Source organism: Pollicipes pollicipes, unplaced genomic scaffold (assembly GCF_011947565.3).
Source record: "Pollicipes pollicipes isolate AB1234 unplaced genomic scaffold, Ppol_2.1 Scaffold_3087;HRSCAF=3621_pilon_pilon_pilon, whole genome shotgun sequence".
Taxonomy (NCBI): Eukaryota; Metazoa; Arthropoda; class Thecostraca; order Pollicipedomorpha; family Pollicipedidae; genus Pollicipes; species Pollicipes pollicipes.
Window position 1 is genome coordinate 18941599 of NW_023596225.1, and position 18240 is coordinate 18959838.

General features: G+C 48.8%; 2 protein-coding genes across 2 annotated transcripts; one reads left to right on the forward strand and one right to left on the reverse strand.

Moving 5' to 3' along the window:
• The first annotated feature begins 1159 nt into the window (after positions 1–1159).
• Positions 1160–13108, forward strand: LOC119089840 (zinc finger protein 774). Its single transcript, XM_037212652.1, has 8 exons — positions 1160–1242; positions 4607–4764; positions 7101–7296; positions 7632–7774; positions 7924–8028; positions 9588–9758; positions 9858–10445; positions 13025–13108. Exons 2-8 carry the CDS (start codon positions 4615–4617, stop codon positions 13106–13108), a joined length of 1437 nt encoding a protein of 478 aa, XP_037068547.1. The 5' UTR covers positions 1160–1242; positions 4607–4614.
• A 1211-nt stretch (positions 13109–14319) lies between these two features.
• Positions 14320–17585, reverse strand: LOC119090558 (ATP synthase F(0) complex subunit C2, mitochondrial). The gene is made up of 3 exons (XM_037213379.1): positions 17516–17585; positions 15361–15448; positions 14320–14943 (listed from the first exon to the last, which is right to left on the reverse strand). Exons 2-3 carry the CDS (start codon positions 15403–15405, stop codon positions 14599–14601), a joined length of 390 nt encoding a protein of 129 aa, XP_037069274.1. The 5' UTR covers positions 15406–15448; positions 17516–17585; the 3' UTR covers positions 14320–14598.
• Positions 17586–18240: the final 655 nt, after the last annotated feature.

Genomic DNA, 18240 nt, shown 5'->3' on the forward strand with positions numbered 1-18240 from the left:
CTGACCGACTTACACACCCGTATTGTCTCAGGGGTCCCTAAAACTGTGCAAGATGACCTCTGATTGATATTTCAGGTCACGACCCCACGGGCCGCGTTTCTTTATGTGGCTCCGACTTTATAACTGATTGGGAAGTGCGTCCTCAGGCCCATACCGACACGGGGCAGAGACTATGTGGTGCGGTAGTACCTGGCCAACACATAGGCCCATATCCGACTCAGGAGGTCCCCGATCGGCGCAAAGAGCCCTCTGACCCTTATTTGAGGGTCCGTCTTGCAGGTCTGGCCTCTGAATAAGCCCCTTCGACCAGCCCTTTACGCCCTTAGACCCTCCAATCGGACCCTTGATTGACGGACCGGGTGGGCGCTATAGGTTCTTGGGACCTCCTCGAGCACTGCTTTGGCCAACTTGGTGCCCCTTGACAACACGGGGCTCCTGTTGGACGTTGTGGGGCCCCTGAGCAATGTAAATTGTTGGCTCCGGCTTTGTCCCTGCTGGGGAAATGGGCCACAGGTCCATTCCACCAAGAAACTGACTGTCCGTTACTGGTCCACGACATAACGTTACCCATCCACGACATCCGTTACCTCCGTTACGTTACGTCCACGACATCCGTTACCTCCCCACGACATTACGTCACGACAACGTCCCCCACGACATTACAGCGACCGTCACCACAATGTCCTCGGATGTCTCAACGGCATGGCATTCCAGCAATCGGGCACGGCTTGTACACGCCGTCGCCACGCCGTCCCCGCGTCTCTGCGAAATGACGTCGCAGTCACCTTAGCACTTGCCATTCTCGCAACTGAATTACGACGTACATTTGTTGGCCGGATTTCAAATGCTGCCTATGCACGCATGTCAAAGTCCGATTGGAGCGGCCAGGGTGTAACTCTGACTAGCAATGGCTATGACTATTGCAGCATTCACGGATGTTGTTGCACGCTCAGCAGGCGGCCTTCGAAAAAGTTATGTACTATCGTTATCATTCTCCCCACGCCCGATTATTGACGACTGGCCTCGCCTTTGCCAGCGTGCCCATCCCCCCCTTGCCATGTGTCCTTGCCGCAGGGGGAGAAAACAGAGGGAGGGGGCGTGAAATGGGAGGGGGAGTTGTAGGTCCTGGGGCGCCTCTTTCCTGTGATACTCTGGTGACGGGGCACACTACTGGCGTATAGACGGTGGGAAGAGCTTTTTCAACCGGCTGGAGTCGCAGGAACATCGGATTGTGAGTGAAAGGTGGATAACGCTAGGCGATAAGGTCCACGCTTGCACCTCCGCTCCGCGGCGTTCGATGCGCAAGATTGAATCCAGTGGAATATTGGATCGCGCTCGGAGTTATGCATTAGAGGAAGCACATGTGAATCCTGTATTTGATCACATTAATTGTGTTATGTTCTGTGTAGCTGTTCGGACTCAAAAGAAGGCCATCAGGTATTTATCTTGTGTTGGCCATGCATTAACAGTTACTAGCCTTGTCACCACATTGTCTCCCTTGGGTAGCTACGCTGTATAATGTTTTACATTCATTTGTTTGGGATCAGTCTTTGCTGAGTACAGTGTGCTGCAAATTGTTAAGTAGATTTACTATTTGATGTTAGAATTTGAGTTCAACAAGTAATGTTTGAATTATTTAAGTGTGTCATTCAGTGATGCCTGTTCCGGCCACTCCTCTATGTTCCTTGAAGCTCCTCCAAACTAACCTGATTGTTCCTGTGGCTCCTGCAACCTCCTCCAACCTCCTCAAAGCTTGTGCTCATGTCATCCAACTTCCTCCAAAGTGAAGGTATTTTCCAGAGTAGTTTGGAGGAAGTTGTGGTATATATCAGTGGGCCAATATATTCATATGCTTCTCAGCTCCATGTGTTTTTGCAGAACAGAGATAACACACTGGTGTCAAGGTTGTTGTGGACAGTGTATATTCTAAGCCATTAGTTTAGTTGTGTTATATGATTTAATATAAAATCATAACATCTAGGTTATTTGAGTTTAGTGCCATAAACCATGGCTAAACTATGCAGAGTTTGTTGGTATGTTTCAAAATGGTAGCAGATTGATTTCAGTTCTCACCTGATCTCCTCCAAACTAATCTTATTTTTTAAGAAGTGAGGGGAATGGAACTGTAGTAATTTTCCATCCCAAATCCCAATGCTTCAGCCAGTTTGACTACTTGCCTCCTGGCTCACCTGTCTGTGGTACAGTGGGTTGAGTTACTACATGCCCTCTTTTTACATTTGGCTTGCATGGCCTTGTGGCCAGTGGCAGAGCCAAAAGTTATGTGACTGAATGCCAAGGGCAGGATAGGACGGACCATGCCAAGGATGACCACATTTAACATTGACCTCCAAATTTTGTCATTAATGTGGAGTTTCATCATCAGATGAAAGGGATCAGGGTTCATGTAACAAGCACTACATAGTATGAACTTGATCCCTAAAATTCATTCTTAGTGTGGACTCTGACCCCTGAAATCCATCCTTTCAAAATGTTTGGGCAAAATATGGTGTGAATGTTTTGGCATTGCATGCTACCACTAAAAATCAAGCCACATAATCAGATTTGGTGCAGTATTCCATGTACCTGCTGTGCATCTGTCAATCATTGATTCTGTCCGATATGAGCTACATGTGTTGGGTGACTGATATTGCCCTTTCTCTTCAGGGTGCATGTCAATTGCCCAAACATTTGATGTCATTACATGCTTTTGCAAGTTACCTGAAGCTATCTGAGTTTAATATTTTGAATGTATATTACCCTTACATATTTAATGAAGCAGAGTAAAAAGTAGTGGTAGAACTAGCTGAAATTCATGTATTTGGTGTCATATAGGTGTGCAAGGCCAGCAAAATCAAACTAGTAAGGAAAAAGCACACAATAATCCCTTTAACTCACACACTTTGTAGCACAAATGCCTGATCCATGGTTCTCTTAAACTTGGAATGGAAAGTTGAAAGATGTCAGTATTTCCATTCTCTTAAAAAACTGGGCTTGGTCATGGTGACCAGGTCAAATGCAAGGTGTATTCTAGAACAATGTCTGAAGGCCTATTTGTTTGCTCATTCTGTGTTGGTTTTGCATTTGGCTCAGTCATAATCCTGATGTACTGGGTTTCTTATAGCACAATGAACCAATGTGCCAACAAACATAAAAATATGTCAGACACTTCCAGTTTGATGTGTTGCCTTTGTTATACTGCAATTTTTGTTGTGTTATACTGGCTTGATGTGGAGTAGCAATGTAAAATATGAGAATGAGTAAATGTCAGTGTGACAAGGACTTTCTGGAAGGCAATTTCAAAGAAGCTTCATAGGGGAATAACATGATCCTGTCAGTAAGATAGGTTGTTGTTGAATAAATCACGTAAATAATAGTGGTAATAGCCTTATTTCTCAGATAAAAACTGGGAGACTGGAGATGCAGATGTGTTGATATTTCAGCAAAATGCCTTCACTCAAATAATAGCAGAAGACTATCAACGAGCAACACAGATATAAGGCTATTGCTACCATATTATACATGTGAAAAGGGTTCCCTGCAAAGGCATGTAACAGCTTCCATGGTCACCTGAATTGAAAAAAAATTGGCTTTCTGCTTTTTGGTGTGTTAGTTTTGTTTTGAGGCATTCAGATAACCATGAGGGAAAATGATCCCCAATTTAGGGCATTGGTGGAAATTCAAGGTTGTATAATGTGGGAGATAATCATGTGTAAGATTGCAGTATAGTGGTTGGTGCTCCTAGCATGGAAAATGTTTTGACTAAAAACTGGCTAAAAGAGAATCTACAGAAGTATGTCTGAGGCACGTACAAAAGAGACCCTTAATTGTTATGACCCAGACAAGCAGCAGTTTGAAACCAGGTGTTTTGGGCTGTTGCAGCATGAATGTACCTGTACCTCTGTTACATTGGTGCTGGAGTACCTCATGTACATCATGTACATCACAGATGTTATGTACCTCAGGTAGAAGGGTGATAAACTTAATACTGATAATCAAGGATGTTTTAAACACTTGTTTAGTAAGGTGACTCTTTAGAAGAAACTTTTTCTTTAGTTTTTAGAGTTTTTAGCTGGAGTATGAGGGTCAGTGGATTTTGTAACTCATTCTCAATGTCAGCCATGAGAACAGGTTGTTGTTAGGGGTGATGCAAATGTGATCCAAACTGATGTTTCCGGACTAAAAGGCCTCTTTGTAACTCCTTGTGTCTACAGTCTTGGTGCTTAGATTCAGCATGGGTACAATAAGTTGTCACACACCCAAGGGTGCTCAAATGCTTTGCACACCTAGCCCAATAGAGCAGGACATTGCCACATGGCCTTTTTTGACATCCATGTCATGACCATCTTAGTAAAATGTGCATACCCCTGGACATTGATAGGTTATGCATAGTCTTTTAAGTGGGGAATCCACAAAAGGACACACTATCCTCTGTGCCTCATCCCACCTCTGATTGAAAAGTATTTCAGTAAAAAGTTGTTGGTTTTAAGACGTGCTGCAACACCCACTTGTGGAACTATTTCTGGTGCAGTACAGCCTTTCAATCTGCGACAATTTACCTTGGTTGGCACACCATCTAAGTTGATGACATGTTTTTTTTTTATTTCAGGGGTGGACATGGCAGGCCTTTCGATAACGTCGCTGGGTCGCGGCCAGTGCTGTATGCTGTGCTGCAATCAGCTGTACTCGACGGGGTTCAACATCTACCAGGCCCGCACTTACCATGGAGAGAAGAGCTTCTACGCTAAGCTGTTGGAGCTGACAAATGTACGTGGCTTGTGTTCACTTTACTGTATTTGTGTGCAATGATTGGCTGTGAGGGAGTGTTTCATATTCATGAGGGATTTTGAACCGAGATAGCCATTTTGGAGATCATTCAGCACACTTCACGGGCCTGCCCTCTTCACGACTTAAAACCTCCAGTTTCTGATATTGACGCTCATAAACGGATGCACACCATCTTGTGTGCAGACTTTTTGAAGGTTTCTCAGGCATGCATGATACCGTTGAAACGCCACGCGAACACCGCCATCTCATTTGCCACTTAGTGCTTAACGCCAAGCACAAACACGATTATCGAGCCATCCATGGCTGGCGTGTCAGCACAATTTCTCGCATGAACAGACTTTAACTGACCCTGAGCCAACGTAAGGCGTTGAGTGCAAAAGTGGAACATGAGACACGTTTCGTTTAACGTTTAGCACGGGAAGTTGGATGGTGGTACGAGTTGTGACGGGAATAAGACCGGAATCGAATAACTTAAGAGTATGACCACAACCATGTACATGAGTTCAAGTGCAGTACAAAATCGCGGACAAACATACAGAAGCACCGCGAGGAACGGTCAAAACACGAGCACATGATGGTATTGGCTACGCAAACACGCTCCAGTAACACACTGTCACCTATTGGCAAGTTGAGGCATTACAAGTCGGTCAGCCCGTCCGCTGCAGGGGCAATTCTGACGCGGGGAGTGACGGCCAGGCTAGTAACGAAATGACATCATAAAGACGTTGCATGACATAATAAAATAATAACGTATTGAGCAACACATTTGCCAAATAATAAAACTTGTTCTCTGGAGCAGTCTATAACACTTAAAAGGAATGCTCCATATTCGAAGATATCGAAGCAAGCATCAGACGTCATGAACTGAGTTCACCGATAGCCATTAGTATAGTTTCACAGAGTGTTCTACATTTCTAAGGGGTTTGAACTGAAATAGCCATCTTGATGATCATTTGGTGTAGTTAACAGACCTGCCCTTTTTGAGATATAAACCTATCTAGTTTCTGAGGTACACGCCCGCGAGACGTGGAGGCTGTTCTGCACAGTATTTCAAGGTCATTTTGGTATTTATGACGTCATGATAACGTCGTTTAGATCCTGCCATTTCTTAAGCCATGCGACGATCGAGGTTAACGAAAATATATTGGTCAAGCGGTTCATACCATGCGTCCGTGAGCACGGGTTCAAGATATAACGGCCGCCCTTGGTTCTCAATCAAGGTTGTGCAAGGTACGGTAACGTAATCAAACTATATCGTATCGAGGAGCCTAGCTGATAAACAGCTAAAATATGTTGTCGAGAGCAGTCTTTTCAACTTAAAGCATGACACTAGTTTTGAGTTTGTTCGATCATGTCTGATACTTGCTGCAATATCTTCAATTGCGAAACATTCCCCCATGTAGAAAGGGCTGCTGTAGACAAAACAATTTCTCCGTTTAGTTAACATGTTTCTTATTACGCCATTGTTTGATAACGTCATCGTGCCTTGCACAGGATTGATTGAGAGTCGATTGGCGACCGTTATGTGTGGAAGTCGTGCTTACGATCGCCAAACATGAACGACTCGACAACTATATTGGTATTGGCCTTGATCGCCGCGCGGCCAATGGAATGACAAGAATTAAATGACGCTACAATGGCGTCATGGATATCAGGGTGATCTTGAAAGCCTTCCCGGAAAAATTTGCACATTGTCGTGGCATGTAGCTCAGAAACTAGGAGGGCTGTGGTCTTGAGAACGGCGGGGCTGTGAACTGCACCAATAATCTTCAAGATCGCTATTTCAGTTCGAACCTCCTTACGAATGTAGAGTACTCCCCGTTGGGTTATAAGCGAGCTTATTTCCTCACTTCTGATTTTTATCTTAATATTTTCAAATGTGGAGCATTTCCTTTAGCCAGATTAATTCGGCTGGAAGTCTTGGGATTGGCATGCGTTAGCTATGTTGGTAGATCACTAATCTTCGCCTCTAACCAACCGAATCGAATTGCTGATGTTGGCAGTTATCAGTTTCTATGATGACCACAACGAGGTTATTTGACGAAGTATTCCAAAAATGGAAAACTTCCGTTCCATCACCCTCCCCCGCCTCTATTGTATATGACAGCTGTCTTCAATATATATCTTTTCTTCAGTACTTTGCATTCAGCCGGTCCATCCTCGCGTCTTAGTCAGTGTGTGCAGCTCGCATGTAAACTGTAAGCTGTATTTATCCAGGGAGTTATTACCATGTTGTGCTAGTGGTATAGCAATGTTGGCTGCTCGTGTGCAGGGCAGGGCGGGGCGTCACCACGCCATCCCCGCTGTGTCGGCAGTATACGGCCAGCATGCCGCAGCTGGTGAGCGACTCACTCTGCAGCGTCTGCGCCACGATGGTCTCCCAAGTGGACCAGCTGGAGTACCAGCTGAGCCACGTCATCTCGCAGATCCGCGCGCTCTTCCACAAGATGGTGCAGTCGCAGACGGAGGTGGCCGCCGCCCGGCCGGGCCGCGGCTCTCTCGGCCCGCAAGGTAGCGCTCGCCGTCGGTGACCGAGCTGGCCCGCTGCGCCTGCCGGCCGGATGGCTCATGGTCATCGTGCCACTGCTGAACGCTGATATAACCATATGTGTGGCGGTTGAATATCGGCTAATACCAATATCATTATTTTGTCGCGCGTTTTAAGAGATGTGAACTTGCTGCAGTGCAGCGTCGCCATCATCGAACATGCTTCCTCTAGTGGGTGAGGAGCCACTAGAGTTGCGCTGTTTGGGGCCACTGTGATCGTCTGCTGTGCCTCGCCGTTCCCCATGGTCCGCGATAGCCAATCAGCGTGGGACACGTCACTCCACTGGTGTGCTTGTCAGGCCTGCCGGGCGGCGCGGCACGGACATCGTCCACTGAGGTGTCGTCGGCCTCCAGCGCGTACCTGCCCGAGGTCAAGTCAGAACCTAGCACAGACCCACCACCACACGCGTCCCCGTACTACGCCAAGAAGCCGCCGAAGGAGGTATGACCGCTGACGTCAGCTCGTGGGCCACGCACCTTGATGGAAATGGCAATCTGGGAACGGAGAGGGAACGGGAGAGAAAGAATCCGATTGCATGTGTGATATGGCATGACAGTACGTAAATGAAGGTCGTGTGTTTTCTGTCGCAGTTACACCCCGCCTGTGGTCCTACCCTCCTCAAGGTCAAGACCGAACACCTGAGGATGCCGCACACCCGCGCCTTCTCCTTCTTTACCAGGAACCGTCCATGGAAGGTGGGGCCACGTGGCCAGATCGACTACTGGATTATGTCCTTGAATCAACCCTTCTGTCCCATTGCCACTTTCAGACCTGGTAAGGCAAAGGTACTGCGTGGATATAGCAAGCTGAAGCTGTCGTCATGAATGGTTGGCTTTAAGTCACCAGTTACAAAACCATGTTGACACACAGCTGGGTGTTCTTGATCTATTGCCTGGGGTATAGTTTTGTTGATTTTTGTTAGGTTTGGTTGATCCACAACATGTTTTTTTTTTAATTAACGCATTTGTGCGGGAAGCTACAGCCTGGAAGTGATATGGTATTGCATAACCGTCATCGCCATTCACACACATCAGTGAGCATGAATGTTTATGGCCATATGTATCTGGGCTGTGAAACCTTATATCTTTATTGTGTCTGGGGTGCATCCAGAGCACACACATAAGACATCGAGATTTCGTGTCAGTGGTCAAAGCGTCTTCATTGATAGGTGGTTTCCACGATTATATTGATGATTATCAAGTTATATGGGTTTCAGACAGCATAGCTTGTTTCCACGATTATATTGATGATTAGCAAGTTATATGGGTTTCAAACAGCATTTTTTTCAGGGTTTTCATTCAGGGTTTTCTTGATCTATTGCCTGGGGTATAGTTTTGTTGATTTTTGTTAGGTTTGGTTGATCCGCAACATGTTTTTTTTTTTTAATTAACGCATTTGTGCGGGAAGCTACAGCCTGGAAGTGATATGGTATTGCATAACCGTCATCACCATTCACACACATCAGTGAGCATGAATGTTTATGGCCACATGTATCTGGGCTGTGAAACCTTATATCTTTATTGTGTCTGGGGTGCATCCAGAGCACACACATAAGACATCGAGATTTCGTGTCAGTGGTCAAAGCGTCTTCATTGATAGGTGGTTTCCACGATTATATTGATGATTATCAAGTTATATGGATTTCAGACAGCATAGCTTGTTTCCACGATTATATTGATGATTAGCAAGTTATATGGGTTTCAAACAGCATGAAATGCTGATGTTAAAAATCATGTTGACTGCGCAAAGTTATGTTAGAGATCATGTCATGTTAGAAATTATGCACAGAGTGTAATTAACTTCATATTTTTGGATGTGTCCAGAATACAAATCAACCCCAAACTATACACGTCATGATTTGTTTTGAATGACTATCAAGTAGTCAGTGTCATATATGATAAAGCTTAACCCTATTACGAGTTTCTTGTACTACAAATCGGTGATTGCTGTAGAACATCGGTTAACTAGTGACACCTGGTATATGGGAGGTCAGTTATTTTTAACATGATGACGTATTGCTCAGAAACCAGTTGTGCAATATTATGAAATATTACGATATGTCGCCGCTATCGTCATGAAACGCATCCAGATCGCGGCGAAATGTCAGTGTAGGCAGGTTGGGTGCGATTATATGCCGACTCCATACTTTTTCGCGGCTCCGCTCCCGTAGAAATAATGTTCATTGGGTACGACTGTGCGTGCCGCGCCCCGGCTGGCTGCCCGCGTCCAAGCCTCCGTCGCTGGGCTGTTCCAGAACGGCACTCCGTCGGCGACGACAACCCGTCGTCCATCCTGGACGCCTGGCCTGCCTGCGCCGCCGGCCGAGGCGCCGGCGCCGCTGGTCAGCGCCGCCGCCGGCGCCGGCCAGCCCGACGACGGCCTGTTCAACATCGGCGCCTTCCTGCAGACCGACCTGCGGGAGCCGGCCGCCGCCGCCGCTGCCGCCGCAGCCGCCGTCCACTCAGCCGCTGCCGCCGCCGCCGCTGCCGCCGCCGTCTCCTCCGCCGGCGACTTCACCGACAAGTTCGTGCGCACCGTCGATTCGGAGGACGCGTACCGCTTCCAGTGCGTGCTGTGCAGTAAGCTGGGCGACTCCGCCGAGGTGATCCGGCGCCACGTGCGCGCCGACCACCCGGGCGCCGACCGCATCAGCTTCCCCGGCGCGGCGCCAGCCAAGCGCGCCAAGCCGTCGGCCGGTGCGGTCAAGCCCGCCGCCAGCAAGGTGCCCCGCTCCATAACGGCCAGCTCGCCGGCCATGGCGCAGAAGATCGCCGAGCGCGCATACGTGTGCGCCGGCTGCGACAAGGCGTTCGGCTGCGAGGCGTTCCTGACGCGCCACGTGACGGCGCAGCACTGCGGCCGCATGTTCAGCTGCCAGTACTGCGGCAAGGAGTTCAGCCGCAGCGACAAGAAGGTGCGTCACGAGCGCTCGCACACGGGCGAGCGGCCCTTCAGCTGCGGCTTCTGCGGCAAGGCGTTCTCGCGGCGCGACAAGTGCACCTACCACGAGAAGAGCCACACGCGCCACCGGCCGTTCGAGTGCCAGCGCTGCGGCGAGGTGATGTTCTCGGCCGGCGCGTACGCCACGCACCGCCAGAGCTGCTCGGACGAAGTGCAGGGAACCGGGTCGCTGTGGCACGCGCAGATGCGGCCGGCCTCGGCGGCGCCCCCGGCCGCCGCCGCCGCCGAGGCCGGCGACCCGTGAGCGGCGCCGGCCGCCGCTAACGCGCCGACGCCGGCGGGCGAGGGCACGGCGCGTGGCCCCACGGCCCCGTTCAGCCCGTGACGCGGCGGTGCAGGGCCGGGACGCGTCGGGGATGGACGCCCAGCGGCGCCGTCTCCGCCCGCTACGATGCCGCCCAGGCTCGGTGGGACACCCGCGAAGGGTCTCGTGGGTGCACTGACGTGTTGTCGCCCGTCGGAGCTGTTCGAGATATGGACACTGCTGTTCACTGGCCAACGCGCGCGGAAATTCCGACACTTGTGTTAAGGTAGGGATGCACTTGGTTTTAGTGCGTGCTCCTGCGATCACACGAGCTATACAAGTGTCCAGACCGACTGGATAACTTGTTTTAGTACAATTGTTGTATTGCAGATCCTTTCTTCCAGCAAGGCTTTACAAACGGCGTGACAAAGGCTGTTTGATTTGTGCTCTAGTACCTGATGCGTGATTTCGTTCTGTGACATTTGGAATGCTGATTTTCGTTAGGTCGTGCTGCTATGAGTTGTCATGACCAACCAAGCCTGTGCCATTGGGCGGCATGTTACTGCCTGGATGAGGTGGTTTACTGAAGCCGAGCAGAAGAATGAGGTGAAAGGCCCATGCGGGCTGGATATCTTAAACCGAGGTGATCCGTCAGTTGTGGGCGTACCGTCTTTGAGTTGAGCTGAAAATATTTTTAACTGAAAACGTTTTAGCCGGTTTTTTAACGAGCGTTCCCGTTGATTAGCCAATATCCGAAAATATCACGCGTCCCTGAGGCAAAAACGTGCTCACATCATCCGCTTATAAACCAGCACGCTGTCACGTTGCTTGATGATACGTCATGTATCCGTGCGAATGCAACGGTATGCATATGTTAGTGTGTGTGTGTGTGTTTGTGCGTGTGCGTGTTCATGATCGTTCATCCCTTTTCGGTGATCGAGGAACGTGGTCCTGCCGGGTTTTCTCTCGATGGGCGGGGAGTTGGCGCACGTGTTACATGTTATCCTTGATTTCTCCCATGCGGCCGTCGTGCTGGGAGATTGCCTTGTGCCTACGTTCATAAGACGAAGGTATGATACCATGCACTTTTTAATCATTCTGTGTAAGCATGTGTGCCAAAACTAGGTTGCTCTTACTTCAGATCTCGTTTCTCGAGTCATTCATGAACAGCTCGCGCGAATGAAGCTGGCGTTCGTGGCACATATGTTCGTATGGCGTCACTGAAAACGGTGTGTGTTCGTAGTTTGCTTTATGGGTTCAGCCTTCGTTCACCCATTAATGCTTTTTTCTTTGACGCTATGCAACATCGCACCTGTATTAGTTCATGAATGTTAATAATTCACGCGGCCGTTTCCAGCAAGCGCAGCCCTCCCATGTTTTCCAGCGTTTCGTGACTTGTAAGATTGGTCACATCGCGCCTGCGAGCTGTCAGTGCTGCGAACCTGTCCGATCCACAGATAGAAGGACGCAGAAGCGGTCCTGTGCCACGCGATAATTTTAGAGATGTGCCATTGCTTTCGTTTGCAGGACGTAGGTTCTGTTCAGTCTTTCTGGTTTTGTATTTTATTGTGAATAAAGACTATGCATTTCTGCTGTGTGTATCTGATGAATCTTGAGGCGTACGGTGGGCTGGCTAGACGGACGGCAGATCGTCAGGATTGATTAACGAGGTCGTGACTTCATCGATGGGAGGAATTCACGTTTCCCGCGGTGAACCCTGCAACTTGGTTCCCTCACAAAATGTCCCCGGATCTCGGCCATCTTATTTTGATAGTCATGTTTTTAATTCGGGGAACTACCCTCCTTTGTGCATCGTTGAGGGTTGGGCAAGTAGGTAGGTGCGTGGAACATGTCCATTTTCTCCAGCGGCTGGGGGATCCCACCACTGCGACCTCAGTATTTCAGAGAACATCTGGCGAAATGAGAAAAGTTGCCGAAGTCGGGCACGATTGCTCATTTGCTTTACATCAACGTGATGAAAGGCTGACTATCGTTAAGTTAGGTACGCGAAGCCAGCGGTAAGTCGTGTTTTGTAGCTTGCTGGCCAGGGAATGGTTTGATGTGAATGATGCTTGTTAAGTGGAAAAGACTTATCTGGGCAACACAATTTCTGCACTCAGTAAACGTGCCACTCAAGCAGTTACTGTTTGATTGCGTCATGGAACGTTTGTATGCCGATATTTACTGCTCACTCACTTGTGATTATTCAGTCCGTTGAGAGGTGACAGCATGGGCTGGAAGTGGTCGCCGAGGCATATCGTTAAGTGCTTTTGTTTTGGCCCTTGCTTCTGCTGTTCTTGCATATGTATCCGTGGGTTTATGACATGTTTACTTGTGTTCACAAACTTGGTTGTAGCGTTTTTCTAAAGCTGTTCTATTACAGGTCATTTCTGTGATATCTAGGAAGAACGTGTAACTTTCCGACCCTCTGATCCTCTATTTTGCTCCATCCTGCATCCTCGCGAGATCCCGCTTCTCCGGGGCAGGCCGTATGCGTCAGCTACAAGTGGATCGAGAATCCCGTGGGAAAGGAAACCCCGACCGGGTACCCAGCGCACACGCGCGAGTAAAAGCTCACGGCTGGTCCCCCAAGCGCATGCAAGTCTGCCTCACCGTTACCATTTTCCTTCATCCCATAGCCGTGAAATGATCATTTTTGGTCAAGAGGGTTCTAACCTAAACAACCAACCAGCCAACAGAGGCGCCACATACGCGGTTGCCAACCCGTGGGCATCGGTAGCATCACTGCGGCACCAGGTGTGCCGACGTCCACCCCACGGCATTGTCAGATATCGCGCCTCTAGACGACCGCCCCGGAATCCGGCACAACAGCGGGTGGGCCTTACGGCACTTTTCCCACAAACGTCAGGTAGAACGACAGCCCCGCTCATGCTTGGCGTGGGGCGGCGGAATCACCCGGGCGGGCGGCGGCCGCCGCGGCAGTCGCCCCCAGCGGTGGGCCCACGCTCCAGCCTTTCCGAAAGGATGTCGCCAAACACGTCGCGTACGACTGCGGTCGACCCCCGCAGAGTTCTAGAGCCCCAGGGAGACAGGTAGATGACGGCCTCACCATCACTCGGTGTGAGCACGGCAGACCGTCCGCGGCAGCGGTCGTGGAGGTGGGTGACGGGGTAATTTTCTTGCAATTTCCCCATGCAGATAACTCCAACTGGAATGAGTGACCACGGAAGTACAATCAATTGATGTTTCAGGATTTCTGACTGATGGCTGATTGCTTGCAACGCTTACTGCTGGTATTACCTCATCTCGTAAACCCATTTAAAATCGGTTCTACCTTTTTTGTCCGCGATTTTGCACAGCGATCTCAGCCAATGCTCTGCAGTGGCTTTGTCAGAGCGAGTCCGTTTCCTGACTGCATCGATATGGCGGCTGGCTTAACGTGCTAGCAACCGGACCACCCATCGTCCTGATTGGCCAAATAGGGAAGTGTACAAGCAGCGTAATCGCCAATCCCCGAGTGATGACGGCACCGGGTCGTGGCGCCATTCAAGAAGTGCTACACCCACCAAGTGTGGGGTGGCAATTGAAAGGAGCTCTGCTGAAGTCAACATTTGGCGAGCGTTCAGGAACGAATCCCTCGGACACTCCGACCGACGGTGCGGGCGAGGGTAGAGGCAGCGGCAGTGTGCCGCCATTCACCGAGCGGCTAAGATGTCCGCGAGGAACGGGTCTGCCAGTTCTCTCGCATGGGGTCTCGCGTACGTGCGTCAGGGGCCGCAAAATCGGCACTGCCGCATCGCCTTGCCGGAAAAACATCGGAGTGGTCGTGTAGATGTGTATATTCATATCTAACCGTTCGCCACCCACTCGCACGAGACGCGGCAGTTTCCGGGCCAGGTTCACGTGATCCCTCAGTACACCGTCTCAAATCATTTGCATCCGACACGCAGCCCGTGGCCCTACACGACCACCCCAGATTCGCGCCGCTAACCGGGCCGGGTTCGGGGACGGCGCCGGGGCCTGGCGGGGCCGCCGCCGGCCCACCCGGTCAGCGAGCAGAGCACCCCCAGCGTCCGGCCTCCCATCCGTGCTGCGCCGCTTAGAACGCGAACAGCAGCAGGAACGCCATCATCAAGCAGAACAGACCCATGGCCTCGGACAGGGCGAATCCCAGGATGGCGTACGAGAAGAGCTGCTGCTTCAGCGAGGGGTTCCGCGCGTAGCCGATGATGAGCGAGCCGAAGACGGAGCCGATGCCGGCGCCAGAGCCGGCCGAGCCGACCGTGGCGGCGCCGGCACCGATGAACTTGGCGGCCGAGTCGATGTCGCGGGAGACGGCCGACGTCTGCAGGGACCGGTACGGCACCACCGCCTGGCTGGAGGCGGGCGCGGCCGCCGCCGGACTGACGGGAGCCACCGCCACCGAGCTCAGCGGCCGCAGCAGCTGCCGGCACCACACGGCACGGTCAGGGCGATCGCGGACACGACCACGGCCGAGACGCACGCAGGTCAGGCCATCACTGTTGACGTGCAATGCAATAAGCTAAAAACATGTTACTGCAGACACTTCATAATGCAAAACACAACTGATGTGTGCACCAGACTCCTGCCACCCAAAGTATATATTTGGATGCTGCAGCACCAATGACACAATCATGACCAATCATTCCACACTCCTGGCACCAGGCAAAAAGCTTCACAAATAGCAGGACAGACCATGGTCAGGGACAACCAAGCTTCAGCTGCATTCGCTGTAACATATCTCTTGCAGAACATGAACTGCTCTTAATGATCAAACAAAAAATCATGGAACCTCAGAATCAAACATATTTTACATGGAGAGGAGTGCTCGTGTGCTTACCACGGTCCGGGTCGCCGGGAGAACGAATCTGGAGCAGGCATACATGATTTTGTGGCTTGGAGGGATGTGGTGTTAATCAAAAAAGCTCCTGCAATAAATAGAGTTGTTAAACAGGATTTAAATCACATATACCTGAAACCTTCAGTTCACTGTGTCATGACCAGAGCACCAAAAGAATAAAAACCAGGTCTATGGTTCCAAAAAGCACAAATGAGTGTGACTTACTACTGGATTATGCATTTGCTTAGGACACATTTCAGCACTAGCAAATCCTGCAGTAATGAGTACAATGCACTTCTAATATTCTAGTCAATATGAAAACATAGTTCTTCTGTCAAGGTCAAAATATCACACATTCTCGAGTACATCACTAGTGGCTACTGATGCATTTTACTGCAATTCCTTTTCTCACAACTTTTTCTTATCTGTAATACTTTTCTATTTACACTCAGCCATCGATTTAGCTTCCTGGCTCCTGCGTCAGCAAAACTAGCAAGAATCCTTGCACGGCATGAAACCTGAGTTGATGACTGATTATTCAGCTTAAAGGGTGCACTGACGGCTAATGAGAATTCAATAAACTGTGTTTCTTGCGTATCCAAGCAGTCTTCCATACTGTTTGTAGATTGGTCAACATGGTGGGGAAATGTGACGTTTTTGCGTGGGAATGAAAAGCAAAATGAGAATATGGCGGCTAAACAAAACTTCTTAATATGATACATATATATGGCATGGAACATCGATGCCAATGGGACACTGGGTTGAAGGGGATAGGGTGGGGGTTAGGTTAGGTTAGGTTGTTAGGCTAGGTTAGGTTAGGTTAGGTTAGGTTAGGTTAGGTTAGACCACACTAGGCTAGTTTAGTTTAGGCTATGTTCTGGACTATTCTGGCCTGCCCATTTGATAAGCATACCTAGACGCCATAAGAAACGTTTTTCATTGCATTATTATTGTTACCTTGGTCGGCACATTTTTATGGTTCTTGACAGACAGAGATATTGTAATTATGCAACCGCAACACAGAAAACAGCGCTGGGGAGTCAAGGTGATGGGGTGCGTGCGGCACTTGGGGCCTCGCTATCGTTAATATTATAATTTGGAGGTAGGAGCATGAATCTACCTGTTTTAAGTTATTTTTTTAGATTTTAAGTTACTTATTCAAGTATAAATATTAACAATGCACTAATTATGATACCCAACATCTGACCACCGCAAACACACAGAACACACACAGCAGCCGCGACACTGGCGCCATTACTGTGCGTGCTTGGTCACAACATTACTGCTCACAACATTACTGTGCATCAAGCGGCATCAAGAACTACAAAAATGTACTGGCCAAGGTAACAAGAATCCAAGAAATTTGATCCTTGACCCCAATGGGATAATGGGTTGCAGGGGGATTGGGTGGGGAATGTAAAACAAAATGAGAACATGGCTAATTAAAATTTGAAGGTAGGAGCACAATTCTACCTGTTTTGAGATTATTTACAATATATTCCACCTTAAACACAACAAATGGTGTGCAATGTTTTCTAACATTAGGTAGGAAAGTACACCTACACCAGTTCCAATGTAAGAGTGTAGATGACTTGTTTTATGATTAATTATATGTTCTGCCTTAAAAACAACGATTGATGTACAATGCTCTTTTGTAACATGAGGTAGGAAAGTACACCCCGACCCAATACATTATAACTGGTGGCATGAATGCCCAAAACTATGGTACACACACTTACAGCATACGTGCACCGATATTCTTGCTGTAATTCTCCGCTATCCAAGACATGCTCAGCTCAAAATTTCAATGATCTAAGCATGGTACCAGAGGTGCACCCACAGTTTAATTCCTGGAATTTTACTTCACCCCAGAGCTGAGCCTTAAGAGTTAAAACCTATGGTTTAAATAATACAACAGTTGCCTCAAGCTGCATACAGATGAGTTAAAATAGTACTGACATCCCATCACTCTTCGCATGCGCCATTAGCGTAACCGCAAGATTGTGTCGCCTTGGAAGCTGCCGCAGTCGCTATACCGCACATATAACATCACAAAAACATACTTTCGGCACAACGCTACGTCTCAATACTAACACCACTTCCGTTCATGTAAAGCACAAATGCTGCACCAAACGACCCCAGTCCACCCACCTACCTCAGAGACCCGGCGCCGACAAGAGGGGAACACGCTGAAAATGGAAGTCGAGAAATTTTCTAGCTCGGGCTACCAAATGAAAAATGGGCAGCCCAGAAATAGAAATAGACTAATTCCTAGGTTGCTTAACTGCAATAAGGCACAACAAGATTGATGAACACACAACATATTTAAATCTTACCTAGAAATTTTGGATAGGCATCGTTTTTTAAAAAGAACTCATCAAAATGGAGTAAATGACAAACACAGATTTGTAGACTGAAATATTTTAGTGGAATTTGGTCATTATCGGGGACCGTTGCTCTGTGCTGTGACGGCAGGGGTTAAACTGCGGACAAAACCATTTGACAACTCCGTTCTCCGAGCCTATGACACAGATCGACACCAAACCTTCACCATTCGATGCTGCTCGATCGATTCCTATATTTTTCAGAACATGATGATTTTTGGTCGGCGTGAAAAGTTGCCAAAAATACCCCCAAATGAAACTGATTGGCAAAAACTTTTACTATTCAATGCACCATAATCGATATCATATCCTTTTAAGAGCATGGAACATGGGGCCTTGAATCAGACATCAATGGCCACCAAAAACGTCCAACACTACCGAAATGGGTTGCAGGCGACTCCCCGCTTACAACCTGTACGACTGTCCGGCACAAAATCTTTCCCAATCGGTGAACCGTGCCTCATAGCATATGTTTTCTAGAACGTAATGACCTTGG